This window comes from Trichechus manatus, unplaced genomic scaffold (assembly GCF_000243295.1).
Source record: "Trichechus manatus latirostris isolate Lorelei unplaced genomic scaffold, TriManLat1.0 scaffold00048, whole genome shotgun sequence".
Taxonomy (NCBI): domain Eukaryota; kingdom Metazoa; phylum Chordata; class Mammalia; order Sirenia; family Trichechidae; genus Trichechus; species Trichechus manatus.
The window spans coordinates 8,253,519-8,266,180 of record NW_004443984.1 but is presented as its reverse complement, the minus strand read 5'-3'; the positions used below and the strand labels follow the sequence as shown (position 1 = coordinate 8,266,180).

The window sequence follows — 12,662 nt, the reverse complement described above, 5'->3', positions numbered from 1 at the left end:
TGCAGTTCCCTAGACTGTAAAATAGGGACTAGTAACACGCGGCGGGTGGTTGTGAGGACTGAGATCGAGGAGTGAGCAGCCAGCACGGGGACAGGTACAACATGAATGCCTAAAAATGGTACTGATTTTTGTCAGTCTACTATTCTGTCATTTGCCCTGCATCTGCTGAGACGCAGCCCAGGGCTGGCTTTTTGCCCAACTCCAAGGCACTCCCGTGCTCTCTGCCGGGAATGCTGAGTCAGTCCTCAGCCAGAAAGCCCAGCCCCTCTGCTCCCTCCCCTGACCTGCCAAGTAGCTGCTCCTTCCCCCAGGGCAGAGCCAGCCAGGGCTTTTGCACAGTTGTCATAAGTAATCGGGGCACGTAGCCGGGAGGCTGGCACAGAAGGCCAGCTGGGGAGAGAAGGGTGGAGGGGCTGGCATACACCCGGAGGTTCCGTTCTGGGCTGGTGGAGCATTGGCAGAAGGAGGTGGGCTGCCAGGGCCCCAGGAGCCCCAGACTGGGCCCCGAGGAGCCTGTCACCCAGGGCTGCCAGAGAGTAGCCATGGAGCCTCTGGGCTTGCCAAGTGAGGGTGGGGCTCTGGGAGGCTGAACCAGCAAGGGAGGCTCTGGCTTCTGAAGGGTTGCCCAGATCTCCACCCCCTCCCTGTCCTGGGTAGAGGCAATGGACAAAGGCACCTGTCTCCGGGCCAGGCCAACTCAGTGCAGGTCTAAAGGCCAAAAGTCAGAGCATTCCCAGCCTGGACCATGGGCCTTTCATTAAGTTAGCATTTACAGAGCTACCACTATGTGCATGGGGTCCCTGGGTGGTGCAAACAGTTAAACACTGGGCTACTAACCGCCAAATTGACTATTTGAACCCACTTAAAGGGACATCAGAAGAAAGGCCTGATGATTTGCTTCTCAAAGGTCATGGCCATGAAAACCTCATGGAGCACAGTTCTACTCTGACACACATGGGATCGCCATGAGTCGGAATCGACTTAGAGACAACTGGTTTGGTTTTGGTTTACTATGTGTACGGTGCTGGGGATGCAGAGATGGGTAAGATGGTCTTCATTCTTGCTGAGCACTCTGTCTAGCAGGGAAGGGAGACAAACGACAGGAAGAAGAACCATGCAGGACAGAAGGAGCCCCTTAGACCCTTCACTTGCATTTTTCCTTATTTATTCATTTATTTTGGACCTGAGGTGCAGAGTGAGTTGAGTAAGTCATATTTCTCAGTGCCTGGTGTATTATCATGGGTTCAGTCCTTGTTTTATTTATTCATCCTCCCCCCTTATCCTGGCTCCCCACTGTCCTTCCCATTACTCCTGAAAGGTCCCCATGCTAATACATTTAAAATGTCCTTGAGTGTGCATGTGTCCTTGTGAATTTACCTACAGGGTACTGCATTTTGTTCTTTACATTTTTCACTCAACCATATATTGCTGTTTTTTTAACCATAAAGACATTTATTTTAGAAGTACTAGGATAAATTTTACACCACACACGAAAATAGGATAGCATAACAGACCCCATATAACCATCACTCAGATTCAATAATCATCAAGATTCTCTCACATTTGCTTTATCTATCACTCTTTCTCACCCCCTTCTCTCCTTCATTTTCTTTCTCCCTTACTTCCCTCCTTCTTTTCCTCTTTCCCTCTACCTCTCTCCCTTCTTTCTTTCTCTTTTCCTCCTTCTTTCTTATCTCTCCTCTTCCTCCTTCTTGCCCTTCCCTCCCTTTTTCTCCATCTTCCCTCCCTCTACCCTCTATTCTTCCTCCTTTCCATTTCCCCTCCTTGCCTTCTCTGGCTCTCCATCCTTCCCCTTTGTCTCTTCCCCTGACTCCTTCCTTCTCTCTTTCTCCCTCTCTTTCTTTTATAGTAATATATATATTACAAAAATTTTACTGTTTTAATCGATCTTAAGTATACAATTCAGTGACATTAATCACATTCACAATGCTATGCAACTGTCACCACTATTTTTTGAAAAAACATTTTATAACCCCAAACAGAAACCTGTATCCCTTCAGCCATAATTCCCCATTTCTCCCTCCCTCCATCCCCTGGTAACCATTGATAAACTTTTATTTCTATGCATTTCCTTTTCTAGATCTTTCATGTAAGTAGAATCATACAGTATTTGTCCTTTTGTGTTTGACTTATTTCACTTGTTGTTAGTTGCCATTGAGTTGGCTCCAACTGATGGTGTACCTGTGTACAACAGAAATAAACATTGGCGTAATGTTTTCAAGGTTCATCCATATTATAGCATGTATCAAAACTTCAACTCTTTATGGCTGAATAAGATTCCATTGTATGTATGTGCCATTTTGTTTATCCATTCATCTGTGGATGAACGTTTGGCTATACTAAATAATGCTGCAATGAACATTGGTGTACAATATCTATTTGAGTACCTGCTTTCAATTCATTTGAGTATATACCCAGAAGTGGAATTGCTGGGTTATATGGTAAGCCTGTGTTTAATTTTTTCAGGAACCACCAAACTATTTTCCACAAAGCCACACCATTTTATAATTCCACCAGCAATGCATGAAAGTTCCAATTTCTCCACATCCTCTCCAACACTTGTTGTTTTCCATTTTTCTGATAATAGACATCCTAGTGGATGTGAAGTGGTATCTCATTGTGGTTTTGATTTGCATTTCCCTAATGACTAATGATGTTGAATATCTCTTCATGTACTTGTTGGCCATTTGAACATCTTCTTTGGTGAAATGTCAGTTTGTTGTACTGCGGTAGCTTGCATGTTGGAAGCTATATCACTGGTATTTCAAATACCAGCAGGGTCACCCATGGTGGACAGGTTTCAGTGGAGCTTTCAGACTAGGAAGAAAGCCTGGTGATCTACTTCTGAAAATTAGCCAATGAAAACCCTACAGCTTACAATAGGATATTGTTCAATATAGTGCTAGACTATAAACCCTCTAGGTTGGAAGGTGCTCAAAATATACAGTGGTCACAACAATGGACTCGAGCATATCAGTGATCATGAAAGATGGTACAGGACTGGGCAATGTTTCATTCTATTGTGTATGGTGTCACCGTAAGTCTAATAATAACAACATGCATGTGTTAAAATTCAGAACTTTCATTGTACAGATGGGGAAATGGAAGTCTCCCAACCCAGGAGTAGGGGGTGGGGATCACAGTGGTAACTTCGTTGCTAATTCTGGAATTGGAAGCGCGGTAGGCAAGGTTCTGGCTCTACCATCTGCTTGTTTGTGAACTTGGGGAAGTACTTTCACTCCTTAGAGCCTGAATTTCCTCATACGTAAAGACAGATAACAAGTGCCCCTCGGTCCACTGCAAGAGCCTTGGTGGTGCAGTGGCAAGCCCTGGCTGCTAACTGAAGGTCAGTGTTCTAACCCACTAGCTGCTCAGCAGGAGAAAGATGTGGCAGTCTGCTTCCGTAAAGATTTACAGCCTTGGAAACCCTATGGGGCAGTCCAACTGGTTTTCTTTTCTGTCCACTGCAGAGGTTATTAGTGAGAAATGATGGTGAACATTTTCATAAACTGTGAAGTGCAGTGCACTGGTCTGTTTTCATTTCGTCCATGTCCTTTATAGGTTGTTTCTATAAGCTCCCAGAGACTAGTTTTCAAAAAATTTTATTGAAGTATAACATACATACAGAAAAATGCCCATATCATAAATTGACAGCTTGTTAGAGTTTCAAACTGAACGTAGCCATGTAACCAGCACCCAGATCAAGAAATAGAACTTTACCAGAACCCCAGGAGCCCCCTAGTGCCCCCGTTCAGTCTCTACAGCTCCCAAGTGTAGCCTTTCTCCTGTCTTCTCACACCCTAAGTTAGTTTTTTCTTTCTTTCTTTCTTTCTTTTTATTGTGGTAAAATACATATCACAAAAAAGTTGCTGTTTCAACCAGTCTTAAGCGTGCAATTCAGTGACATAAATCACATTCAACATGCTATACAGCTGTCACCACTATCTATTTTCAAAAACATTTTTATCACCCCAAACAGAAACCCAGTACCCCTTGAGTGATGTTGTTGTTGGGCGTCCTTGAGCCTCTTCTGACTCATAGCAACCCCATGTACAACAGAATGAAACCTAGTCCTGTGCCATCCTCACAATTGTTGCTATGTTTGAGCCCGTTGTTGCAGCCACTGTGTCAGTCCATCTTGTTGAGGGTCTTCCTCTTTTTCAATGACCCTCTACTTTACCAAGCATGATGTCCTTCTCCAGGGACTGGCCCCTCCTGATAACGTGTCCAAAGTACATGAGACGAAGTCTCGCCATTCTTGCTTCTAAAGAGCATTCTGGATGTACTTCTTCCAAGACAGATTTATTTATTCTTCTGGCATTCCATGGTATATTCAATATTCTTTGCCAACACCCTGATTCAAAGGCATCAGTTTTTCTTCTGTCTTCCTTATTCATTGTCCAGCTTCCGCATGCGTATGAGGCAATTGAAAATACCATGGCTTGGGTCAGGCACACCTTAGTCCTCAGAGTGATAGCTTTGCTTTTCAACACTTTAAAGAGGTCTTTGTAGCAGATTTTCCCAATGCAATATGTTGTTGATTTCCTTACTGCTGCTTCCATGGGCCTTGATTGTGGATCCAAGTAAAATGAAATCCTGGACAACTTCAATCTTTTCTCCATTTATTGTGATGTTGCTTATTGGTCCAGTTGTGAGGATTTTTGTTTTCTTTGTGTTGTTCTTAGGTGCCATCAAGTCAGTTCCGACTCACAGCGACCCTGTGTACAACAGAACGGAACACTGCCCAGTCCCGCGCCATCCTCACAATCGTTGTTATGATTGAGCCCATTGTTGCAGCCGCTGTGTCAATCCATCTCGTTGAGGGTCTTCCTCTTTTTTGCTGACCCTCTATTTTACCAAGAATGATGTCCTTCTCCAGGGAGTAATCCCTCCTGATAACATGTCCAAAGTATGTGAGACAAAGTCTTGCCATCCTCGCTTCTAATTAGCATTCTAGTTGCACTTATTTCAAGATAGACTTATTCATTCTTTTGGCAGTCCATGGTATATTCAATATTCTTCACCAACACCACAATTCAAATGTGTCAATTCTTCTTCGGTCTTCCTTATTCATCATCCAGCTTTCACATGCATATGAGGTGATTGAAAACACCGTAGCTTGGGTCAGACGCACATTCGTCCTTAAAGTGACATCTTTGCTTTTTAACACTTTAAAGAGGTCTTTTGCAGCAGATTTGCCCAGTGTGATGCATCTTTTGATGTCTCGACTGCTGCTTCCATGGACATTGATTGTGGATCCAAGTAAAATGAAATCCTTGACAACTTCAGTCTTTTCTCTGTTTATCATGATGTTGCTTATTGGCCAGTTGTGAGGATTTTTGTTTTCTTTATTTTGAGGTGTAATCAATACTGAAGGCTGTGGTCTTTGATCTTCATCAGTAAGTGCTTCAAGTCCTCTTCACTTTCAGCAAGCAAGGTTGTGTCATCTGCATATTGCAGGTTGTTAATTAGTCTTCCACCAATCCTAATGCCACATTCTTCTTCATATAGTCCAGCTTCCCAGATTATATGCTCAGCATACAGTATGGTGAAAGGATACAACCCTAACACACCTTTCTTGTTTTTAAATCATTCAATATCCCTTTGTTCTGTTCAAACGACAGCCTCTTGATCTATGTGCAGGGTCTGCATGAGCACAATTAAGTGTTCTGGAATTCCCATTCTTCGCAATGTTATCTGTAATTTGTTATGATTCACACAGTCAAATGCTTTTGTTTAGTCAATAAAACAACACAGGTAAACATCTTGCTGGTATTCACTGCTCTCAGCCAAGATCCAGCTGACATCAGTAATGATATCCTTCATTCCATTTCTCTTCTGAATGCGGTTTGAATTCCTGGCAGTTCTCTGTCTATGTACTGCTACAACTGTTTTTTCATTATCTTCGGCACAATTTTACTTGCATGTGATATTAATGATATTATTCAATAATTTCCACATTCCGTTGGATCACTTTTCTTTGGAATGGACCCAAATATGGATCTCTTCCAGTTGGTTAGCCAGGTAGTCTCTTCCCTGGTAAACACTGATAATAAGCTTTTGTCTCTGCATTTCCTGTTCTACATATTTTATAAAATGGAATCATACAGTATTTGTGAGTCTGATTTATTTCACTTAGTACAAAATTTTCAAAGTTCATCCATATCATAATATCATAGCATGTATCAGAACTTCATTTGTCTTTTTGGCTGAATAATATTCCATTGTATATATGTACCGTTTTGTTTATCCATTCATCTGTTGATGAACATTTGGGTTATTTCCACCTTTTGGCTATTGTAACTAAAGCGGCAATAAACATTGACATGCAAGTATTTGTTTGAGTCCCTGCTTTCACATTTTCTGGGTATATACCTAGAAATGGAATTGCTGGGTCATATAGTAGTTCTAGGTTTAATTTTTTGAGGACCAACCAAACTGTTTTTCACGGCAGCTGCACTGTTTTGCATTCCCACCAGTAATGCATGAGGGTTCCAATTTCTCTACATCCTTGTCAATACTTGTTGTTTTCAGTTCTTTCTGTTAACAGCTATCCTAGTGGGTGTGAAATGGTATCTCATTGTGGTTTTGACTTGCATTAATCTAATGACTAACGGGAGTCCCTGGGTGGTACAAACTGTTAAGCGCTTGGCTCCTAGCTAAAAGTTTGGTAGTTTGAAACTATCCAGAGATGCGTTGCCTGACTATCAGCCTGACAGCAACTAACAACAACAACAACAACGACTAATGAAGTTGAGCGTCTTTTCATGTGCTTATTGGCCGTTCATATATCTTCTTCGGAGAAATGTCTAGTTAAGGCCTTGGCTCATTTTTTGATTAGGTTGTTTGTCTTTTTGTTGTTGATTAAGTTCCTTATATATTCTGGATATTAAACCCTTATCATATATATGGCTCCCAAGTATTTTCTCCCATTGTGTAGGCTGCCTCTTCACTTTCTTGGTAAAGTCCTTTGATGCACAAAGGTTCTTAATGTTGGTGAAGTCCATTTTATCTATTTTGTCTTCTGCTGTTCGTGCATAGATTAGTTTTTATACTTCCTATCACTGGAATAGGAGCCCTGGTGGCACACTGATTAAGCACTTAGCTGCTAACCAAAAGGTTAGCAGTCTGAACCCACCCAGTGGCTCCAGGGGAGAAAGATGGGGTAGTCTGCTTCCGTAAAGATTACAGCCTTGGAAACCTAATGGAGCAGTTCCACTCTGTCCTACAGGGTCGCTATGAGTTGGAATCGACTTGATAGTTTTTGGGGCACCACTGGATTAGGAGCCCTGGTGGCTTAGTGATTAAGTGCTCAGCTGCTAACCGAAAGGTCAGCAGTTTGAACCCACTAGCTGTTCTGCAGGAGAAAGATGTGGCAATCTGCTTCCATAAAGATTACAGCCTTGGAAACCCTATGGGGGCAGTTCTACTCTGTCCTATAGGGTTGCTGTGAGTCGGAATCGACTCAATGGCAATGAGTTATCACTGGAATCACGCTTATATGTACTCTTAGGTCTGGTTTCCTTAGCTCAACCTGTGTGAGATTCATCCACACTGTTTTGTGGAGTGGGAGATAGTTCATTCTTGTTGTATAGATTTTCATGTTGTGAATACACACACAGACTTATCCATTCTGCTGCAGATGGGCACAGTGTTGAAGCTGTCATGAACAGGGCTGACATGAACATCCTTGTACATGTCTTCTAGTGAACATACGTATACATTTCTGTTGGCGATACAAGGGTCATAGGGTGTATGTATGCTGCTCAGCTTTGGTAGATGCAGCCCCACAGGTTTCCAAGGCGGTTGTACCAATCTACACCCCAACAAGCAATGAATGAATATTCTGGTTGCTCCACATCCTCACTAACACTCAGACTTTTCTGTACACACAAAGGAAATCAAGATATTTGGATGACTCTTCCCTTCCCCCTGCCTCCCTCCTGAAAGTGCTGGCTTTCAAGTGATGTAGGTATTTACAGTGCCAGGCCCTAGAAGTACACAGACAAACAAGGCAAAGTCCCTGCTTTTGGAAGTTCCCAGTGTGGCGAGTGGGCTGATAAAGGAGGAAAGACTTTCAAAACAGGGAGGTACAGGCAAACTTTCATCTCTATGCATTTCTTGTTCTAGATTTTTTATATAAGTATTTGTCCATTTGGATCTGACTTATTTCAGACTTATCAAGTTCATATGTAGTGTATTAGAATGAGTGAGGCTTCCTGAAGGAGGTGACTTCAGTTCTTAAAATATTTTGAATAATATTTTAATGTATATCCATTTAACAATATTTTAATTTAACTTTTTTTTCTGATTTTAGGATTTACTATGGAAACATTTGGAAACAGAATAAAAGTAGATAAAATAATTTAGAAATTATCTGAAATATCACCACTCAGAGTTAAGTGCTGTTAGACACAGGGTTTAGACTTTCACTTTCCTCCCCGCACCCCAAGTTGGATTTTTAAGGAGCCAGGTAGATGAGGAAGTGGGGGCACAAAAGCACAACAGTGTGCAATTGGACTGCATGTTTGGTGAATACTGGATGTTTTGGGATGGGAGTTTCGACAAGCCATCACTTGGGGCATTGCACGATTATAAGGTTGAATCAAAATCCCTTTTTCTGGTAGTGGTGTTGTTGGGTGCTGTCGAGTCAATTCTGATTCCTAGTGACCCCATATGACAGAGCAGAACTGCCCCATAGGGTTTCCTAGGCTGAAATCTTTACTGAAGCAGATTGCCAGGTCTTTCTCCCTCAGAGCCGCTGGGTGGGTTCAAATCGCCAATCTTTTGGTTAGCAGCCTACTGCTTAACGATTTGCGCCACCAGGGTGCCTCTTTCTGGTGGTAGAGGATTCCTTATCTCTGTTGTTGCAGCAAGCATGATTAAAATGAATGACAGCCGCATCATCACTGTTTTCCACAACAAATGAAATATGTAATCTTTTTCTCCTGGCTTTTCATTGCAGTAATGTCACTAGTTGCCAGTGAAACTCTTGCCAATTAAAATTTGTCATCTTCCAGTAATAGTCATTCACAACAGGATTAGTACATTTTTCAGCAGCCAATGGGGTTGTCACTTATGATCCTAACAGGATGACCACAGTTGAAAAACATTCTGCTGGCATTTTAGACAATTTGGAAATTTCGGAAACATAAAAAAAAGAGGAAAGAATCACTCACAGTCCTACCAGGCAGAGAAAACCACAGTTAACATTTTGGCGTATTGCCTTCCAGTGTTCTTTTTTTCAATAGCATTTTAAAAATTATAGCGGTAACCTCTCAACACAGGAAAATTTGGGAAATGCAGAAAATACAATGAAAAACAAAATTGGAGTCATCTGTAATGTCGCCATTCAGAAATGGCCACCCTTACCATCCAATCTATTTCTGTATCACTCCTGCAGTTTTTGTGTCTTTCATCATAAATAACAAGCTGTAAGATTCCAGAGTTTGGGATAGAACCTGGGGATATGTATGTGTTAGTCTGGATTCTTCCTGTTGCAAGTGACAGAAACGCACCTAAAACTAGCTTAGGCCAATAAAAGGATTTCATGATTTCCTCGGACTAGGAAGTTCGAGGGTAGAACTGGCTCCAGCATGAATGCATCTAGGGCTGTGCTGTCAACAAGGCAGCTACTAGCCACATGTGGCTGTTGAGCGCTTGAAATGCGGCCAGTACAAATTGAGATGTGCTGTGAGTGTAAAATACATGCTGGATTTCAGAGACTTAGTACGAAAGAAAGAGAAAAATATCTTCTGAATGATCTGTGATATTGATTACATGTTGAAATCATAATATTTTGGATATATTGGGTTAAATAAAATATAGCATAAAAATTTTTTTTTTTAATGACAAGCTCTAAAAGAGAATGAAGTAAATGTGTTGGTGGCCCTGTAAGAAAGGGTGGTTTCTTTGTTTTGTCTCTGATGTGCTAGACTGACATTCTGGAACAGCGCTTCTCAAGGGGAGGTCCATAGACGAGCAGTATCAGCCATCACCTGGGAACTTGTCAGACATGCAATCAAAGTCTTTGGAGATGGGACCCAGGAATCTGTTCTAACAAACCTTCCAGATGATTCTGATGCACACTAACGTCTGAGAAGCATCACACAGAAGACTGGGTCTCTGAGACATGCTGAGCTTCAGATGGATTGAGTGGGAGTTCACTTGGGAGATGGTGTGGAACTACATTGGCTCATGGAACTCATTTGTACTTACACAACTGTTGGTGTGATTAAGCTTCCTGAGGGAGGGACCATCTGTGTTTCAGACATCTTTGTATTCCCACCGCCTAGCTCTATACTATACGTGGCCTATAATAATAGATGCTCAACAAATCCTTGTGGAATGAATAAGTGAATGAACAAATAAAATCTGGAGCTGTGGCCCACATGTCATCTTTTTTTTTTTTTTTTCAATTTTTAGGATTGGAACATCAATTAACATCTGACCACTGCCAACCTGCCCACGTCGACCTCATCTCTGGGCTCAAGAGAGGAAGCAGGTCTTGGGGTGCATCATGATTTCATCATTCTTAGTACTGGCCATTGGCGCCTGCCTTACCAACTCCTTAGTGCCAGGTAGGATTGGGGAGCACAGGTGGAGGGATAGGAAGACCTGGTGTAGGTGGGATAGGACTGGGGAACTATCTGTGTTCAAAGTCATCGAACTATCCAAAGTATTTTAGAGCTGCGAAACAGCACAGAAAATCCCATCTCTGCTACTATGTGTGTTGTGTTGCCCAATTTTTCATTTTGTATTATCCTATTCTTTCATCGGAGTTTCTATTCTCTACTTATCTCTTTAATAATCTGAAATACAACTAATTCTATAGATTCTGCCAAGTCTAACTATGCTAAGTCTCCCGTTGGTTTTGTCTGCTTATTCTCCCTCATGGTAGTACATTTCCTTGTGAAGTTTGTAGTTCTTGCTTATGAATTCATCTGCAACAGGAGCTGTTTCTTCTTTTTGTTATTTTTGTTGTTTTCTGTTGGAGACTCACGTGGAAGTATTTATAGAGAGTTGATTCTTTCAGGACACTGGGAGTTTAACTGATTTTGAATAAGTTTTTATGTTAATATCTCAGCTTGAGGTTCTTACATTATAAAATCTGACCCCCACTTAAACCTGCACAGATTTGGAGTTCACTTTTTTTTTTAGCAGCTTTCCTTCCCAACCCCCTTCATCGCTCTGAGGCAAATGTGTATATTGAAATAGCTTCCAAGCTAGACCTGTCTCTAGCCTGACACCCTAAGAGTCCTCAGCATCAGCTCCTGTTTTCCTCTCTGGTTTTGAGTTCCTTCTTAATTTCTACCTCCTGGGGATTTTCCTTCTTCTTTTCTTTCCTTTCAAGTAGTGTACTGTTTTTGATTGTTTATTTTGTTCAGCATTTCTGTATCTGTAGTTGGAGAAGGGAACCCTCTTTTACTTGGTCCATCACGTGACTGAAAGTCACTTCTTACCTCCACTGAGCCAGTGGAATCACTAGGGGAGTGCAGGGGGTGTGGACCACACTAGGTGACACCGTCAGAAGCAGTGACACCAAAATGACCATCTATAAAATTTTTGTGCAGTATTTCAGCGGAAATTTATTATTTTTTATAAAAATATCCCTGTAGTTAGTTATAACAACAAAAACATTTTTTGTAAGCCCAGCTGACATGTATCAATATACCAACAAGGCTAAAACTCTACTCTAATTGACTTTTTGAACTTCTAATGCCCTCTGGTCAGAGCTGTCATTATTACCCAATTATAATGGCGCTTTGAATCACATGGTTTCCTCGTTTGTCTGCATGTGCTACAAGCACCTGCTGTTGTTTTCATTACTGCCAGTATTTTCATAGTCGCTGATTTTGTCAGATTTTCTGGTGTTTTAGCTATGACATTGTGGTCATTAGTATTTGTGAACCTATATCAATAAATTTTTTGAGAAAGAAGTAGTAATTAAAGGAAAAGGAGTGATACACAGGAATTACGATTTACGAGTAACATTAGTACAAAAAACATTACTAGGGATTCTGTATAGTCTGGTATGGAAGGAGGTCCATGGAGGGGGGTGACACCACGAGTTACTGCACTGGGTGACAGCAACCCTAGTGACGCCACTGCACCGAGCCTCAGTTTCTCCATCTGTCCGATGGAGACAATAATTCCTCCTCCTTAGGGCTATGGTGAGAGTTACTTGGGGTTGTCAGTGTCTGACAGGTGGTGGATGCTCAGTGAATGTTAGTCTTTCTTCTTAGGAAGAATATATTTTAAGAGATGAGGAAACTGGGATGTAGAGAGGGGGCGGGCCTTCCCCAGGTCATGCAGCAGGTCAGCGGCAGAGCTGGGGATAGAGCCTGAGCTGCTGGAGGCCCAGGCCATCACTCCATCCGCTATTCCATGATGCATCCTTGGGGATCCAGGATCACTCTGGGATGAGGTTCCTGCCTTTTCAGCACTCACACTCTTGTGGGTGAAAGATTAGCAGATAGATGAAAAAGAGACAAAACGAAAAATCTTCAAATATTCAGCAATTCAGTTTTTTTTTCTGTTTCATTTTAGGCATTTTGATGCGTGTGTAGTGATACTGCAGTTTTTTTTTTTTTTTTTTGTATTGTGTATAACATAGTAATGTATGTGCATCTTAAATGTAT

General features: G+C 41.8%; 1 protein-coding gene across 1 annotated transcript in view; it reads left to right on the top strand.

Moving 5' to 3' along the window:
• ALPL (alkaline phosphatase, biomineralization associated) overlaps positions 1 to 12,662 on the top strand; it is a 70,327-nt gene that overhangs the window by 37,696 nt on the left and 19,969 nt on the right. Inside the window, exon 2 of the mRNA XM_004377157.3 lies at positions 10,447 to 10,601. Within this exon, the coding sequence (XP_004377214.1) occupies positions 10,541 to 10,601 (61 nt within the window). The 5' untranslated portion in view covers positions 10,447 to 10,540. The remainder of the gene's footprint in view (positions 1 to 10,446; positions 10,602 to 12,662) is intronic.